At 40.2% G+C, this 19,674-nt stretch overlaps 1 protein-coding gene across 1 annotated transcript in view; it reads right to left on the minus strand.

Annotated features, from left to right (window-relative positions):
* Positions 1–15,155, minus strand: part of aspa (aspartoacylase) — a 31,553-nt gene extending 16,398 nt beyond the window's left edge. The window contains exon 1 of the mRNA XM_061897925.1: positions 14,689–15,155. Within this exon, the coding sequence (XP_061753909.1) occupies positions 14,689–14,933 (245 nt within the window). The 5' untranslated portion in view covers positions 14,934–15,155. The remainder of the gene's footprint in view (positions 1–14,688) is intronic.
* Between the last annotated feature and the right edge of the window lie 4,519 nt (positions 15,156–19,674).

The raw sequence follows: 19,674 nt of genomic DNA on the forward strand, positions 1-19,674 counted from the left end.
TATATTATATATTATATATAACATATATTATATTATTTATTATTATCATAGTTTATTGTGAGCGAACTGTGGTGCTGAATTTCCCCCAGGGATCAATAAAGTACATTCTATTCTATTGTATGTACAGTAGATGGCAGTATTGTCCGGTTTAAGAGTGCCACAACATTGCTAGACGAAAACGTGACTACTCTTGTTGTGTGTTGTTACCGGGCTGGGAGGAAATTAATGAAACTGCCTAACAATAAACCCACATAAGAAACCAAGAACTCGCCCTCGATCATTCTACAGTTATAACGTCATTGGGCAGGCTCGCTGTTTAGGGAAAGCGTACGTGAAAACAGGCTGTCGACACGTCACTCAGGTCCGCATGGACCTGGAGGGGGCGTTGCCTCCAGCTCCGCCTGAATTTCGGGAGAAAATTTTTCCCGGGAGGTTTTTTGGAGAGGCGCTGAATTTCAGGAGTCTCCCGGAAAATCCGGTAGGATTGGCAAGTATGCTTTAATGTGCAATCTAAATAGTAAAAAACTGCTTGTAAGACGCAGCAAAACAGTGCAGTTAATGGGGACTCATCTATTTCACCTATAAAGACATCTCAAAACATCCAAAAACCACCAACAATGATTTATGTACATGCTTTAAGTTTGTATTTATTATTGTAGAAAACGCATTCATGATAAACTCTATTATTTAAAGTATTTTGGTCATTTAAAGCATTTGTGGGACTTCTTCCCTTGGGCGCATTGATTTCACAGAGCGCATAGCAACCAACGCTACCCACGTCAACAAGAACAACAATAGAGGTAGTAAAATGGTGGAATCTCCGATGCATCACAATTAGAACGTCGGAGATTCAGAAATCAATGGATACATGTCCACACATTGATTATTTAGGTATGTTAAAGCCCCACTTAAGACATTTTTGGTTTTGGTTGTTTGGCGGCGCCAGTGGTCGAAGGTGGTGGTGTCTTGCCAGAAGAACACCACATTTCCTATGAGGAATAGCACATACAGTGTCAAACTGACGCTGTACTATTGCCACTAAGCTACGTGTCTCTAATGGCTGTGAAAGTTTGATCATATTACGCCTGTACTGGCTCACCTGCACTGGCTTCCTGTGCACTTAAGATGTGACTTTAAGGTTTTACTAATTACGTATAAAATACTACACGGTCTAGCTCCAGCCTATCTTGCCAATTGTATTGTACCATATGTCCGGGCAAGAAATCCGCGTTCAAAGGACTCCGGCTTATTAGTAATTCCCAGAGTCCAAAAAAAGTCTGCGGGCTGTAGTGCGTTTTCCATTCGGGCTCCAGTACCCTGGAATGCCCTATCCGGTAACAGTTCGAGATGCTACCTCAGTAGCAGCATTTAAGTCTCATCCTAAAACTCATTTGTATACTCTAGCCTTTAAATAGACCCCCCTTTTTAGACCAGTTGATCTGCCATTTATTTTCTTTTTCTCCTATGTCCCCCCCTCTTTTGTGGAGGGGGTCCGGTCCGGTGGCCATGGATAAAGTACTGGCTGTCCAGAGTCGGGACCCAGGATGGACCGCTCGTCCAGAGTCGGGACCCAGGATGGACCGCTCGCCTGTGTATCGGCTGGGGACATCTCTGCGCTGCTGATCCGCCTCTGCTTGGGATGGTTTCCTGCTGGCTCCACTATGGACGGGACTCTCGCTACTATATTGGATCCACTTTGGACTGGATTTTTGCGGTTATGTTAGATCCACTATGGATTGGACTTTCACAATATCATGATAGATCCGCTCGACATCCATTGCTTTCGGTCCCCTGGCGGGGGGGTTTGCCCACATATGCGGTCCTCTCCAAGGTTTCTCATAGTCATCATTGTCGACGTCCCACTGGGGTGAGTTTCTCCTTGCCCTTATGTGGGCTCTATAGAGGATGTCGTCGTGGTTTGTGCAGCCTTTTGAGGCACTTGTGATTTAGGGCTATATAAATAAACATTGATTGATTGATTGATTTACTAGTCCAGCAGGAACACAGCCAAGACAACATTGGTCTGAAAGTCCTCATCTTTGTGCTCACACCAGCGAGTGAAAGGGGGAAATGTTGATCCTGACTGACCTTGTATCCCAGTAAGCTCCACTTTTCTTTTTGTGTCTCCTCAGACCAAACTTTTCATTTCTTTGGTTGTTTCGGAGTTTGGCCATGATATAAGTAATTACACGTAGGCCTTCTTCATCTTCTTCTTTTTGTTTTCTAGCGACACGTATGCGTTCGCATCGACTTCCAACTTGTTAACGAATGGGGAAACAGTTTTTTGTGTGGCATGGTTCCTGCCACCCTCCTCAACAGAGGTGGGAATCTTTGGGCACCTCATGATTTGACGATTCAGGAGCTACGATTTGATTAAAAATCGGTTACTGATACATCTTTAATTTATATATATATATTAATGCAGTTCTACATTTCTTTTCATTTCTTTAAATACTTGTTTATCACTTGCAACTTTGAAAAACAGTGCATTTGTAATCAAAAACGGTTAAATTAATTTTGACATTTTTTAAATTAATGGAAATGTGCGCAAAACTGGAACATAAGTGCCATAAAATAAAGGAGCTTGTCGGATCTCTCGCTGAGGTGAATTTTAATACTGTCTTCTTTACTGTATTTACAACAAATACATCGATTATCAATGTTTACTAATTGATTTTAAAATCGTCCATGTCGGAATTGCAATGCATCTAAAAATCGATTATTTCACCCATCTCTACTCCTCAATAAACGGAGTACTAAAAGCGATACAGACCCCTTCAGGCCATGACAGAGGTGTCATTAAACGAGTTGTAAGTCGATGTATCATCCCAAAAGTTATGAAAATATTTTATAAAGGTTGAGAAGTTACCTAGTGCTGCTGTATGTAAACTAATACGGACGTTTCCAAAATGCGGTATTAATGATTATGTTTTCTAAACGTTAGTTCTAGGTTTGGTTCCATCTAACCATGGGAGAACCATTAACTAACATTATTTCAACATTATGTGTTGAAAGAATGTTGAAAGAACCTATTATATCACTTACTGTAGCAGACAGCACATCTCTAGTCGTTCATATATATGTATATACACACATATATTATATATATGTATATACACACATATATTATATATATGTATATACACACGTATATTATATATATCTATATACACACATATATTATATATATGTATATACACACATATATTATATTCAGATCATTATCCATGCGTTTGTGACGTCTCGCCTCGACTACTGTAACGTATTATTTTCAGGTCTCCCCATGTCTAGCATTAAAAGATTACAGTTGGTAAAAAATGCGGCTGCTAGACTTTTGACAAGAACAAGAAAGTTTGATCACATTACGCCTGTACTGGCTCACCTGCACTGGCTTCCTGTGCACTTAAGATGTGACTTTAAGGTTTTACTACTTACGTATAAAATACTACACGGTCTAGCTCCATCCTATCTTGCCGATTGTATTGTACCATATGTCCCGGCAAGAAATCTGCGTTCAAAGGACTCCGGCTTATTAGTGATTCCCAAAGCCCAAAAAAAGTCTGCGGGCTATAGAGCGTTTTCCGTTCGGGCTCCAGTACTCTGGAATGCCCTCCCGGTAACAGTTCGAGATGCCACCTCAGTAGAAGCATTTAAGTCTCACCTTAAAACTCATTTGTATACTCTAGCCTTTAAATAAACTCCCTTTTTAGACCAGTTGATCTGCCGGTGGCCATGTACTGCTTGCCTGTGTATCGGCTGGGGACATCTCTGCGCTGCTGATACGCCTCCGCTTGGGATGGTTTCCTGATGGCTCCGCTGTGAACGGGACTCTCGCTGCTGTTGTTGGATCCACTATGGACTGTGGTTGTTTGTGCAGCCCTTTGAGACACTAGTGATTTAGGGCTATATAAGTAAACATTGATTGATGATTGATTGATGTATATATATACATACATGTGTGTGTGTGCATGTGCACTAATACAAAAAAACGCAAATGACGCAATACTGCATATGTCAGTAGCCAAAGGAGGAACCTTGTAGACAACTAAACATATTATTAATATTAATAATTAAATATAATACATATATAATATATCATAATAATAACATAACATACATTAACACTAAACAATTTAATCATTATACACAATATAATAATTAAAGCTGTATGTATAATCGATTCGTAGCTCCTGAATTGTAATCGTAATCGAACTGTGAGGTGCCCAAAGATTCCCATTTCCAAACAACAGCATAGGGAGCACTTTTTATGTTTGCTACCAATAATTATGGCAGACTTTGTGAAAGCCTTGGAGCGTTATCATGTCGGACAACGGCTCAACAGTCACAATGTGCCCCCGCTCACTGAGATGGTTGTATCTTTCAGCACTGGACATGTGCTTCCCATTGAGCTGGAACATTCTGTATAATTCTCACTCCTATAATAAAGAATGTTTGGAGCAAATGAGCATTAGCTTAAAGGCCTAATAAAATGAGATTTTCTTATTTAAACGGGGATAGTAGGTCCATTCTATGTGTCATACTTGATCATTTTGCGATATTGCCATACTTTTGCTGAAAAGATTTAATAGAGAACATCTACGATAAAGTTCGCAACTTTTAGTCGCTAATAGAAAAGCCCCGCCTTTACCGAAAGTCGCAGACGATGACGTCACCCGTTGAGGGCTCCTCACATCCTCACATTGTTTTTAATGGGAGCCTCCAACAAAAAGAGCTTTTCGGACCGAGAAAACGACAATTTCCCCATTAATTTAAGATAGGATGAAAGATTTGTGTTTGAGGATATTGATAGCGACGGCCTAGAAAAAAATAAATCTATCAATCAAGTTAAAAAAAAAAAATTGTATTGGGACGGATTCAGATGTTTTTAGACACATTTACTAGGATAATTCTGGGAAATCCCTTATCTTTCTATTGTGTTGCTAGTGTTTTAGTGAGTTTAATAGTACCTGATAGTCAGAGGGGTTTGTCCACGGGTGTCTTGAGGCCAGTGTCTGATGGAAGTCGACGGCAGCTGTATGGATGCCACAAGCTCATCTGATCTCCGGTAAGTGGCGACTTTTTACCACAATTTTCTCACTGAAAACTGCTGGTTGACATTTGGTCGGGATCCATGTTCGCTTGACCGCTCTGAACTATAGGAAAGCTTCACCTCCGGGAATTTTAAACAAGGAATCACTGTGTGTTTGTGTGGCTCAAGGCTAAAGCTTCCCAACTCCATATTTTTACTTTGACTTCTCCATTATTAATTGAACAAATTGCAAAAGATTCGGCAACACAGATGTCCAAAATACTGTGTAATTATGCGGTTAAAGCAGACTACTTTTAGCTGTGTGAGTGCGCAGCGCTAATATTTCCTAACAGTTTGTGACGTCATGCGTACACGTCATCATTCCGCGACGTTTCCAACAAGAAACTCCCGGGAAATTTAAAATTGCAATTTAGTAAACTAAAAAGGCCGTATTGGCATGTGTTGCAATGTTAATATTTCATCATTGATATATAAACTATCAGACTGCGTGGTCGATAGTAGTGGGTTTCAGTAGGCCTTTAAGTCTTCTGAGCGATTTTGTCATGTTGTATAATTTGTTCCATTTTCTGCGAGCCATGTTTAATGTAACTATCCACTGCTTGAGTCAGTCTGGATTTTTACTTTCAAATTAATTCTTAAAGCTGACTTACTTCGGCTTGGTGCCACAACCTTCTACTAAACAGATGAGAGACATGATTTATAACTAAGCATTAACTTTTCCAAACTCACAAATGACACAGCAGCAGCACACAGAAGTTGAAGTGGCTGGCTTACCTGTCGCTAGAGGCCAAATGAGCAGTGGGACCAAGGCGATGTCTCACTACGCAAGAAAAGTAGTTCCTCTGTGATAGCTCTAACAACAAAAATGCTGTTATAGCTTGGTTAATATGCAGGTGACGGCATGGCCTGGGAATGCCTCGGGATCCCCCGGCAGGAGCTGGACGAAGTGGCTGGGGAGAAGGAAGTCTAGGTTTCCGTGCTTAGGCTACTGCCCCCGTGACCCGACCTCGGATAAGGGGAAGAAGGTGGATGGATGAATCGATGGATGGCATGTAAATTGAGAGTTGTTAGAAGTTTTTGGACAATTTTTAGAGGGCTTTAAATGACTAAAGATGACTCCCACTACTAGTAGTTTTTCACTATTTATATATCAACACCTGCTTTTGGAAAGCCAAATACAAAGAAATTACAAACTTTGTCTATTTCAGCAGGTTTTCAATAGCAGTGCAATGACTAATGGTATATGCTCGACAGTTGTTTGATGGTTTTGCCTCTCAAAACCTAAAAGTACATAAACATCTGTCCTTTTCAGACTTGTTTTTCGGGGGACAAAATACCCTCTTGCGTTGGGGTCAATATTATCCACATGATGGCAGAACTTTTCAAGGGACTGATTTTCATTTTACTCATGGTCAATCAAGTAATGTTGCACAGTGCTCATCACAAGATTCTATTCCTGTAAAAAAAAAAATCTTTTTTTTTTTTAAAGAAACAGGCTGTAAATACATCAAAGATGTTTTTAACTGAAACTCTTTCAAGTTGCAGTTGAAAATTGAATAAGAACTGGCGATCACAGTAATACAAGAGTACTTATGTTAATGCTAGTCTAAGTATTATTTATGAGCTTAAATGCAAAAGCGGCACTCTGTAGAACAGTGGCCTCCTTTTGTGAGGAAACTGAGTCCATTCACTCTGACATGCGTGGTCCAAATGATCCTTGAGACGTGTGTATTGACAGCCTCCACCCCCTTCATCGCAACCCCCCAACAGTTCAGCCCTTTGCTGCTAAAACAAGAGCTGACGTTTTTGTCTCTGATCTCTTTAAAAATGTCTATATACCACCATGTCTAGGACGTTCTCCAAACTACTGTACAACGGCACCTCTGCTGCCATTATTGTCTCTCCATGCACGCATCTGCACTTTAGACCCCATTTTCAGTGAATATCTGCTATTGTTTGGCCCGCCTGTACATGAGTACAGGAGCCAGCACAGTGTGTGTTGATGAGCAGTGATGCCCTGTGACAGGAGGATCCAGATGGAACACAAAAAGGAGGAAGAAAAGAGCTGTCAGTCTATTTAAGTTGAAGAGCAGCGCAAGATGGGCTGTTTTTAGCATGCCTGTAAGCTTTTTATAATGCCGTCAAAAAAAATTGTTAGCTGGAGGGAGTGTGCAGAAGATATTTAAAGATAAAACTATCAGCAGAATGAGTCAATAACTTCCTATCTGGGCTTGGACCAGCTCTTCACTCTAAGTAGATTCTTAGACATGATACAGCACATCATCACTGTCAAGTGCACTCATTATTGTGGGCACCAAACCAGGAAGTTGTGTGAGGATAGTGGGTTGACTGACGCAATTATTGCTGGTATCAAAAGAGCCAATACAGCTTTTGTTTAGTTTTTTTTTTCATTTCTAACTTAAAAATATTATTCTATTTTTATATTGTAAAGACGTAAGAATATGAACACTTCAAATCACAATTATCACTGTACTTAAAGATGGCCTTTTTCCTCAATTCTTAGTACAATGCCATGTTTTATTGTCAATTGTGTTGTGTGTGTTTTCTTATCTCCTATCTTTTTTGATGTGAAGCAAGTTGTGTTGCCACTTGCTGTGTATCAAAAGTGCTCTATGAATCAAATTTGATTGATTATCAATATCGCAGTATTGTTGAATGTGCTCAAAAAGTACTTTCATGCACACTGAAATCTTTTGACCAAGTTATTAAAAAATAATAACTAGTATACACACAATATGCACACTCTCACGGTCAGAATACCTACTATTTTGCATGTTTCTTATGCTTTATTGATGGTGTTTTAGTCCAGTATTATATCTGTTTAAATGGCTAAGCTTGTATTGTATTAAATAATGGTTTGAATTGTAGAACTACCTGACACTTTTCATATTATAGCAGTTTTATCCCATTTCTTTGTTCTCTGTTTGTAACAGAACAGTGAAAGAAGAAATAAGGAAATAAAAAAATATACCATAAGTAAGTAAACAACCGACAAGCACAGCTTGTAGGTTTAATGCACACAATTGAATATCTTAGTTGCTCAGACAGCAATGTGTTTGTATAAGTTTAGAGACGCTCAGTGTCCACGGGCGGGACAAGGCTAAGCATTTATTAAATGATTGTCTAGCTGGCTGCAGTGGAACAACCCACTCTATGCTCCCGTATTGAAGTCAATGGACACTCGGCTTTTAGTTTTTTTGCCTATTATTTACTATCATTATGAAAGACAAGAATACACATGTCTTTTTGGGGGGTCGGTGGGGTGTTAAAGATGTAAAGGTGATAAAAAACATATGCTTTCAAGATGCGGTAATGGGAGCCACTGTTGTAGCCTTCAATCAATCAATCGATAATGTTTACTTATAGAGCCCTAAATCACGAGTGTCTCAAAGGGCTGCAAAAGCCACAGCTTCAAAGCCCTCTAAACAATTTCAAAACCCTCCATCAACATGTTATAGACATGCTGCAAGTATATATATAATGTTCTATCAGACACGTTCGTAACAATATGTAATACGTACAATATATGCCGTATTTAGGTAATTTTAATCAATAGCGGGACTTCTATGTCAGGAGAATTTATTTCCGTTTCCATAGCATTGCAAATCTGACTTCCAGCATTTACTGTGTTCCTATTTCAGCAAACAATCACACAAGTCTGTTCTAATCATGGCACACTTTGTAACAGACAACAAAGTCGACTATTTTTGGCCAAAAGAGGATTTACAACCTTATCTTTTTTAACCTGAATATACGAACAGAAGATGAATTGCTGCTTCCAGAAGCAAACACGGAGAAGAGGGTGAAACGATGGAGCAGATGGAAGTCAAGAGAGTCAAGTTGTTGCAATTTGGAAACTCTGCAAAAGGTATACATTCTGACTAGGGATGTAGTGATAAACAGTATCAATGATAACTCTGGCAAAACTCCCGACGGTTAGTATTAATGTTTTGAATTGAAATTATCAAAAAACTGTGATTAATAACTGCAGTTTGATAAACTCACAGACTGACTGGCGCATGATTGCTATCTTAAATGCTGACATGAAAAAAAGAGACATTAATGTCTTTCCCCATTAAGAAACGACACACTCTAATCTAAATTGATAAACATATTCCAGCCTGAGCAACTAAAGACCTAAATTTTGCACATTGAACCTACAAGCTGTGCTCTCTTAGGACACAATGATCGTTCCATACTCAGAGGAATACGAGACAATGGTGATTTTTACGCTGCGTTCAAGGACCGCTGAACAAAGTAGGATGTCACAAGGACCGCCAGAAATAATAATAGATTGTATTTGTTGCACACTTTTCATTTAAATAAAACCTTAAAATGATACAGTACAAACCAATAAATACATTGATTATACTTATATATAGCGCTTCTCTACCTGCAGGGTACTGAAAGCGCTTTAACACTATTTCCACATTCACACAGTAGCTATGTGAACGTGGACATTTTAGCGGATTAAAAGCCTACCGGAATAAAAATTCTTCATGTAAACACCCCATCCGGAATATTCTGACCCGATCACACATCTAATTCCGATTGAGACGGGTGGTTTATGCCAATAGTCATTCGAATTGTAGCGCATGAAAACACATATTCTGAAATTCGTTTTTTGCGCATGTCTTTGATGTCAGCTATACTTATATGGAGGTGGGACTAAATGTAATAGTGTCGGAATGAGGCGAAGGTCTTGCTGCTGTCTCCCCCCTATGCAACGTAGCGTTATACACTGTTGAATTTGTTGCTTTATAACAAGACTACCCAAAAAAGTATGTTCTTGAGTGTCATGTATCGATCTAACAATAAAATAAGTGATCCAGTTGCCGTTTTAACGAGTTGTTTTATTCACAACATTACAGCTACTCCAAGTGCTAACTGCTAGCATCAAGCTCATACAAAGAATGTCGTAACACGAAGACGTGCCACAACACGTAAACAATCACAACATAAAAAGCACAAAACAGCTCCATTTCAAAAAGATAGGGTAAAATAAAAGTAGTGAACGGAAGAAACTAATTATAAACAAATACCATGATAACATCGGACAAGCAGAAATGCACAAAGCCATGTTTGTTTACAATGGAATGTTTACTGCTTCTTCAGCACCTGCAGCGAGCCGACTCGGACAAAAGATAGCACCACAGCACAAACAAAAACACACCTGTCCGTATATGTTAGGTTCTGCGCATGTCAAAGTATTCCGATTTAAGGTGTGATGCATGATCATTGTTTTCAAGGTGCACAGTAACATTCTAATACGAATGATGTACAGATTAGATAAACGTTGTCCATGTACACATAGCTAATGATGGCGGAAAGCTGCCACAACCCAGCAGAAGCAAGGGTGAAGTGTCTTGCCCAAAGACACAGCGGATGTGACTGGATTAGAACCTGGAACCCTCAAATTGCTGGCGCGACTGCTGTGCCATCTGCGCCACGCCACACCACCCCCCTATATTTAAAACAATAAAAGCTTAACCAAAAAAAGGAAAAATTACACAGTCTAAAACACTATCAGTGAAGCATAAGAAACTCAAAAGATGTAAAAAAAAAAAAAAGTGGGGTTTCTAACAGTGTGACTATTTATTGTACTTATTTATTTTCTTTATTAACTTGGTCAGGGCAGCACGGTGGTAAAGAGGGGTTACTGCGTCTGCCTCACAATACAAAGGTCCTGAGTAGTCCTGGGTTTAATCCCGGGCTCGGGATCTTTCTGTGTGGAGTTTGCATATTCGCCCCGTGACTGCGTGGGTTCCCTCCGGTTACTCCGGCATCCTCCCACTTCCAAAGACATGCACCTGGGGATAGGTTGATTGGCAACACTAAATTGGCCCTAGTGTGTGAATTTGAGTGCGAATGTTGGCTGCCTATCTGTGTTGGCCCTGTGATGAGGTGGCGGCTTGTCCAGAGTGTACCCCGCTAGGGCTGGGCGATATGGCCTTTTTTTAATGTCGCGATATTTTTAGGCCATATCGCGATAAACAATATATATCTCGGTATTTTGCCTTAGCCTTGAATGAACACTTGATGCATATAATCACAGCAGTATGATGATTCCTTGAGTCTACATTAAAACATTCTTCTTCATACTGCATTAATATATGCTATTTTTAAACTTTCATGTAGAGAAGGAAATCACAACTAAGTCAATTGACCAAAACTGTATTTATTAAACAGTTATTAGCAGGTGACTTTTCAAACGATGCTACATATTAGCAGTAATTCTACTTTTGGTAGCAACGCTTGTGCCCCACACTTGACAAATTAAAGTTGTCTATTCGACATATTCCCGCTTGCAGCCGAACCACCGCCGGACGATGGACTCCCTGCTGTTTTTCTAGGGAATTAATTCTTCCTTTATTTGTTACCATATTCACACCTTCTTTATCTTGTATTATCACTCGCAACACTCCGCTAGCATCAAAGCTAACGTTAGCAAGGCTGCTACCTCTTTGCTCCACGAGGGCGTATACGTATGTGACGTATGACGTGACAGTATGTGACGTACGTAAGAACCTGCGCTCAATGTCTGTGAGAAGGAGACACAAGAAGGAGTGGGAAGAGCCTGTAGTGTAATGCCCGCAGCTAAAAGCAACTGCGTGAGAATGTATACTCGAATATTACGATATACAGTGGGGCAAAAAAGTATTTAGTCAGCAACCGATTGTGCAAGTTCTCCCACTTAAAATGATGACAGAGGTCTGTAATTTTCATTATAGGTACACTTCAACTGTGAGAGACAGAATGTGAAAAAAAAATCCAGGAATTCACATTGTAGGAATTTTAAAGAATTTATTTGTAAATTATGGTGGAAAATAAGTATTTGGTCAACCATTCAAAGCTCTCACTGATTAAAGGAGGTTTTGGCTCAAAATCTCACGATACATGGCCCCATTCATTCTTTCCTTAACACGGATCAATCGTCCTGTCCCCTTAGCAGAAAAACGGCCCAAAGCATGATGTTTCCACCCCCATGCTTCACAGTAGGTGTGGTGTTCTTGGGATGTAACTCAGTATTCTTCTTCCTCCAAACATGACGAGTTGAGTTTATACCAAAATGGATACATGGATGATACAGCAGAGGATTGGGAGATTGTCATGTGGTCAGATAAAACCAAAATAGAACTTTTTGGTATAAACTCAACTCGTCGTGTTTGGAGGAAGAAGAATACTGAGTTGCATTCCAAGGACACCTCACCTACTGTGAAGCATGGTGGTGGAAACATCATGCTTTGGGGCTGTTTTTCTGCTAAGGGGACAGGACCATGGATCCGTGTTATCGTGAGATTTTGAGCCAAAACCTCCTTCCATCAGTGAGAGCTTTGAATGGTTGACCAAATACGTATTTTCCACCATAATTTACAAATAAATTCTTTAAAATTCCTTCAGTGTAAATTCCTGTTTTTTTTTTTGCACATTCAGTCTCTCACAGTTGAAGTGTACCTATGAGGAAAATTACAGACCTCTGTCATCATTTTAAGTGGGAGAACTTGCACAATTGGTGGCTGACTAAATACTTTTTTGCCCCACTGTAGTCATTTTCTATATCGCACAGAGACAAACCCGCGATATAGTGAGTATACCGATATATCGCCCAGCCCTATACCCCGCTTTCCGCTCGATTGTAGCTGAGATAGGCACCAGTGCCCCCCGCGATCCCCAAAGGGAATAAATAAGTGGTAGAAAATGAATGGCTATTAACTTGGTCAAAAAAATTTCAGCGTGTCTATAAGTATTTTTTGTGCACTATCAACAATACTGCGATAATATTGACAACCATGATAATGTTGGTCACGATAACCGTAATTTGAAATATTTGGATCGTTAAAGGCCTACTGAAATTAGATTTTCTCATTTAAACGGGGATAGCAGGTCCATTCTATGTGTCATACTTGATCATTTCGCGATATTGCCATATTTTTGCTCAAAGGATTTAGAAGAGAACATCCACAATAAAGTTCGCAACTTTCGGTCCTAAGAGAAATGCCCAACCTCTACCGGAAGTCGCAGACGATGACGTCACCCGTATGATGGCTCCTCACATATTCACATTGTTTTTAATGGGAGCCTCCAACAAAAAGTGATATTCGTACCGTGAAAACGGCAATTTCCCCATTAATATGAGCGAGGATGAAAGATTTGTGTTTGAGGATATTGATAGCGACGGACTAGAAAAAAAAAGTAAAAAAAAAAAAACGTGATTGCATTGGGACGGATTCCGATGTTTTTAGACACATTTACTAAGTTAATTAATTGAAATCCCTTATCTTTCTATTGTGTTGCTTGTGTTTTACTGAGTTAAATAGTACCTGATAGTTGGAAGGGTGTCTCCACGGGTGTCTTGACGCGCAGTGTCTCAGGGGAGTCGACGGCAGCTATGGACAGCACAAGCTCAGCTTTTCTCCGGTAAGAAGCGACTTTTTAACCACAATTTTCTCACCGAAACCTGCTGGTTGATATTTGTTAGGGATCCATGTTAGCTTGACCGCGCTCTGATCCATAGGAAAGTTTCACCTCCAGGAATTTTAAACAAGGAATCACCGTTTGTTTTTGTGGCTAAAGGCTAAAGCTTACCAACTCCATCTTTCTACTGTGACTTCTCCAATATTAATTGAACAAATTGCAAAAGATTCAGCAACACAGATCTCCAAAATATTGTATAATTATGCCGTTAAAGCAGACGACTTTTAGCTGTGTGTGCGCGCAGCGCTCATACTTCCTAAAAACCCGTGACGTCTTGCGTACACGTCATCATTACACAACGTTTCAAAGACGAAACTCCTGGGAAATTTAAAATTGTAATTTAGTAAACTAAAAAGGCCGTATTGGCATGTGTTGCAATGTTAATATTTCATCATGGTTATATAAACTATCAGATGGGTAGTAGAGGGTTTCAGTAGGCCTTTAACATCGATAATGCCGACTTACACTAAAAATGTCGAAAGTCCATCCATCCATTTTTTACAACTTGTCTCTCTCGGGGTGAAGGCGGGCTGGAACCTATCCTAGCTACACTCGGGCGGAACTTCAGAAGGCAGGGCCAACATAGACGTGTTCATGAAAAAAAAACTCCTTTGTGTCCTTAGTATCAAATCGAATAAGAATTTCCCACCCTAATTTGTGATAGTAACAGCTCTCATGAATAATTAGTCCTGATGCTTTTACTTGCTTGTGATGTTGCTATTGTTGACCATGTGAGAGAGCCAGGCTTTGCATAAGACTTCATTTCCGCTAAAGTGCACACAAAAAGGGGCGCATAGAAGCAGGATTTGCAGCTCGGTCACGTTTGGCTCACGTTTCTGAGCTGGCCGCCCGTCAGCTGACGACCAGGAGGAGGGGCTTGTTGCTGGAACATGTAAACACTAACACCGCGGCCACGTGAGCACGCCAATGGCACATTGTAAAATAGCCCCGGGATGAAATCGCGACTTGTCCGGGGTGTAAACCGCCTTCCGCCCGATTGTAGCTGAGATAGGCGCCAGCGCCCCCCGCGACCCCAAAAGGGAATAAGCGGTAGAACTGGATGGATGGAAAATAGTAATAATAATAATATATAATGATATTAAAAAATTAAACATGTCGGGGTGGTGATTAGGTCACGTTACCTGAGGTTATCTGGGGTGAAAGCTCGGTTCAGGTCGGTGTCCACGTATCTAGTGCATTTCTCCACTGCCCTCGGGTTGGTGATGAAAGGTTTGGTGTCCACCGTCTTCCTCTGGATCTCGGCGCTGTTCTTCATCCACAGGTTGACGAGCGTCACGCCGGCCATCTCGTTGCCGTGAGTCCCCCCGAAGATAGCCACCCTCTTGGCCTCCTTCAAGCGCGCGCTGTGGCTGTAGGACGCGGACATGGCAGGCGGGACAAGTTGGAGCTGCTTCCAGAGCTCGAGACAAAAAAATTTAAATAAAGTTTCCAGCCGAAGCGTGGCAGTTTTTCCTTCTTTTAAACGCCTCCTCCTGTGGTTCTGCGCTTGCGTAACGTCGCCGCGGGATCATTTGAGCCCGCCACTGAGCAAGACATGTCTACCTGCAACACAGCTGTTGTCCTACCCACACTATTCAGCGTGAACTGTACCGCGTTGCCAGATGTAAAATGACAAATTATCCTACCAGAAGCTTGACATCGTATTTTGAGGAAATGAAGGCACACACCCGCTGTGTGCGTTCATCTGGAACATCTGCAACAATAAAATGTCGTGTACAGTATAGTTTATAATGCAGTGTTATCTTTAAATAATCATTCATGTTTGGAAACGCTCACACCTGGCTGTAAAGCGACACGCGAGACAACGCCCAACATAATGCTTCTTATTTATCTATGCTAAAAGTCATATATTAAAGAATTACAGCACGAAATATACTTTTTTTTAATTTATTGTCGAATAAAGAAAGATATAATCAAGAACAAATATCGTACGTCTGGCAACACTGATTGTACCATAGCAAACAATCATACCGAATATATACTTCCGACAAAGTCCTTTCAAAATAAACTCACAGAAAAACATATAAAGCAGTGGTTCTTAACCTTGTTGGAGGTACCGAACCCCACCAGTTTTATATGCACATTCACCGAACCCTTCTTTAGTGAAAAATACATTTATTTATATTTTTTTCAAATTCAAGACAAAATTATATATTTTTGGTAACACTTTAGTATGGAGAACATATTCTAAGTAACAAAGACTTAATTTAGAGTTATTTGGACACTAGGGGAACATATTCTGAATAATAAAGACTTAATTTAGAGTTATTTGGACACTAGGGGAACATATTCTGAATAATAAAGACTTAATTTAGAGTTATTTGGACACTAGGGGAACATATTCTGAGAAATAAAAACTTAATTTAGAGTTATTTGGACACTAGGGGAACATATTCTACGTAATACAGACTTAATTTAGAGTTATTTGGTTAGGGTTAGGGCCAGGGTTAGAGGGTTAGGGTTATAATAAAGCCATGCTGAATAAGGCATTAATAAGTACTTAATAATGACTAGTTAAGAACCATTATGTTACTAATTTGCATGTTAATAAGCGACTAATTAATGGTGAATATGTCCCCCATAGTAAAGTGTTACCATGTTTTTTTTACTGTTGAACAAAAAGAACCATGCATGAACATCACCTTGTTCAAACAACAAAACCAACGCAGTGCGTAAACTCACAACAAATTACACGCCTGCAAATCAGTCAGCTGTTGCTGTATCCGTAATACGCCGATAGGGAGAAGTTTGTATTTACACGATGAGTCGGGTGTGTTTTGACCTCCGCCGAACCCCTCGGGTCGATTCACCGAACCCAGGTTAAGAACCACTGATATAATGGTTAGGTGTTACTTCCTGTAATTACCTTTCTCATTAAAACGGAATCATGCATGCTTCATTTGTTGCCGTAAATGATTTCCACAGTGCATGAAATGTATCTTAACCTGAATGCATTATACATACACAACTGGAAATATGGGTTACATTTTAGTATGGAGGAACACATGCATTCACCATTGATTAATTGCTTAATAACATGCAAATTAGTAACATATTGGCTCTTAATTAGTCATTTTTAGGTACTTATTCAAGCCTTAATCTGCTTGGCCTTATTTTACAACCAGTAAGCCATTTACTAAGAGTCTTCCCTTGATAACCTCAAAATTATTGCTTATTAGTAACCCTAACTCTTACATGTTCCCCTAGTGTCCAAATAACTCTACATTAATTCTTTGTTACTTTAATAAGCAACTAATTAATGGTAATATGTTCCCCATACTAAAGTGTTACCGAAATATGTGATGCATTACATTGTATCGTATGCATGTTGGAAAAAAACTGAAACTGAACTAAACCCCATCCATCCATTTTCTACCGCTTATTCCCTTTTGGGGTTGCGGGGGGCGCTGGCGCCTGTCTCAGCTACAATCGGGCGGAAGGCGGTGTACACCCTGGACAAGTCGCCATCTCATCGCAGGGCCAACACAGATAGACAGACAACATTCACACTCACATTCACACACTAGGGCCAATTTAGTATTGCCAATCAACCTATCCCCAGGTGCATGTCTTTGGAAGTGGGAGGAAGCCGGAGTACCCGGAGTAAACCCACGCATTCATGGGGAGAACATGCAAACTCCAAACAGAAAGATCCCGAGCCTGGGATTGAACCCCAGACTCAGGACCTTCGTATTGTGAGGCAGACGCACTAACCCCTCTGCCACTGTGAAAGCCCGCTAATACTAGTGTATGAATGAAAATGAATATTTGGTGGTAATCAAAGAGGCCGTAAGCGCAAATTGGCAGCCATGTTTCCATCAGGCTACCACAGGGCAGCTGTTGCCAAATGTAGCTTAATATTACCATCAATGTGTGAATGCGAAGTGAATTAACGACTCTGATTGGTTCTCAGTTCTCAATATAAACCGCGTTGAGTGTCTAGAAAAATCCCTATATAAATGTTAATATTATTCAAACAGGTGTTATGTAATAGGTTTAAATATTTGTCTTTAAAAAAAAATCTATATATTTAATTTCAGTGTGCGGCGCCCCAGTGGAAAACGTTTGGATGCCTGTTGTAGTGTGACACAGACAATGATTAAAAGTGTACATACCTTTTCATGACAAACTATCTCTGAAAATGTTTCACCTCTATCATGACAGCAGTATTACCTATTAACCTTAGAAATGAGTTGCAGCACGGGTTCCACTTAACATAGCTGTGTTATTTTGTGTAGAACTACACAAGTTGCACACGACATAGAGTAACTTCACTTTACCTGGGCAGGACAGCACAAAAACGCATTTGACAATATAGAGTAGTATTCAAAACAATGCAATAGTACACAAAGATTGTCCTTCAATATTCAAGTTTATATCAATGTCCCCAGCTGTCAGGAGTACAGTAGTTATCCAAGGGGGTCACAGTCCTTGAAAGCAGTAAATGGCGATAAATCCGCGAATGGATGCATCCACAACAAGTCCTAAAAATCCTTAGGTTTCATACTCCAGGTGTCTTAAGAGTAGCTTGTGATTATGAAAAGCGTATCAAAGGGTTAAATATTTGTTTACACGCCCAATATTAGTGTAACCTTTCAGTGACAAGCCTGACATAACTGTTCAATTCACACAATGAGCCTATATTTAATGACAAACTACCACAAAGTAACACAACAACAATGACTACACTGTTTGGATGCAGATCTGCTTCCTAACATAAAGTACTTAGAGGATGCCAAAAAACTGAATTATTTCTGTCAAAGTAGCTCTAATAGTGATACAGTATATATATATATATATATATATATATATATATATATATATATATATATATACATATATATATATATACATATACAGTGGCGCAAAAAAGTATTTAGTCAGCCACCGATTGTGCAAGTTCTCCCGCTTAAAATGATGACAGAGGTCTGTAATTTTCATCCCAGGTACACTTCAACTGTGAGAGACAGAATGTGAACATTTTAAAGAATTTATTTGTAAATGATGGTGGAAAATAAGTATTTGGTCAATAACAAAAAATCAACTCAATACTTTGTAATATAACCTTTGTTGGCAATAACAGAGGTCAAACGATTACTATAGGTCTTTACCAGGTTTGCACACAGTAGCTGTTTTTTTTTGGCCCATTCCTCTATGCAGATCTTCTCGAGAGCAGTGATGTTTTGGGGCTGTCGCCGAGCAACACAGACTTTCAAGTCCCTCCACAGATTTTCTATGGGGTTGAGGTATGGAGACTGGCTAGGCCACTCCAGGACTTTCAAATGCTTCTTACGGAGCCACTCCTTCGTTGCCCGGGCGGTGTGTTTGGGATCATTGTCATGCTGGAAGACCAGGCCACGTTTCATCTTCAAAGCTCTCACTGGTGGAAGGAGGTTTTGGCTCAAAATCTCACGATACGTGGCCCCATTTATTCTTTCCTTAACACGGATCAGTCGTCCTGTCCCCTTAGCAGAAAAACAGCCCAAAAGCACTATTTTTCCACCCCCATGCTTTACAGTAGGTGTGGTGTTCTTGGGATGCAACTCAGTATTCTTCTTCCTCCAAACACGACGAGTTGAGTTTATACCAAAAAGTTGTATTTTGGTTTCATCTGACCACATGACATTCTCCCAATCCTCTGCTGTATCATCCATGTGCTCTCTGGCAAACTTCAGACGGGCCTGGACATGCACTGGCTTAAGCAGGGGGACACGTCTGGCACTGCAAGATTTGATTCCCTGTCGGCGTAGTGCTTTACTGATGGTAACCTTTGTTACTTTGGTCCCAGCTCTCTGCAGGTCATTCATCAGGTTCCCTCATGTGGTTCTGGGATTTTTTCTCACCGTTCTCATGATCATTTTGACCCCACGGGAAGAGATCTTGAGTGGAGCCCCAGATCGAGGGAGATTATCAGTGGTCTTGTATGTCTTCCATTTTCTGATAATTACTCCAACAGTTGATTTTTTCACACCAAGCTGCTTACCTATTGTAGATTCACTCTTCCCAGTCTGGTGCAGGTCTACAATTCTTTTTCTGGTGTCCTTCGACAGCTCTTAGGTCTTGGCCATAGTGGAGTTTGGAGTCTGACTGTTTGAGGCTGTGGACAG

This window comes from Nerophis ophidion, linkage group LG04, assembly GCF_033978795.1.
Source record: "Nerophis ophidion isolate RoL-2023_Sa linkage group LG04, RoL_Noph_v1.0, whole genome shotgun sequence".
NCBI lineage: Eukaryota > Metazoa > Chordata > Actinopteri > Syngnathiformes > Syngnathidae > Nerophis > Nerophis ophidion.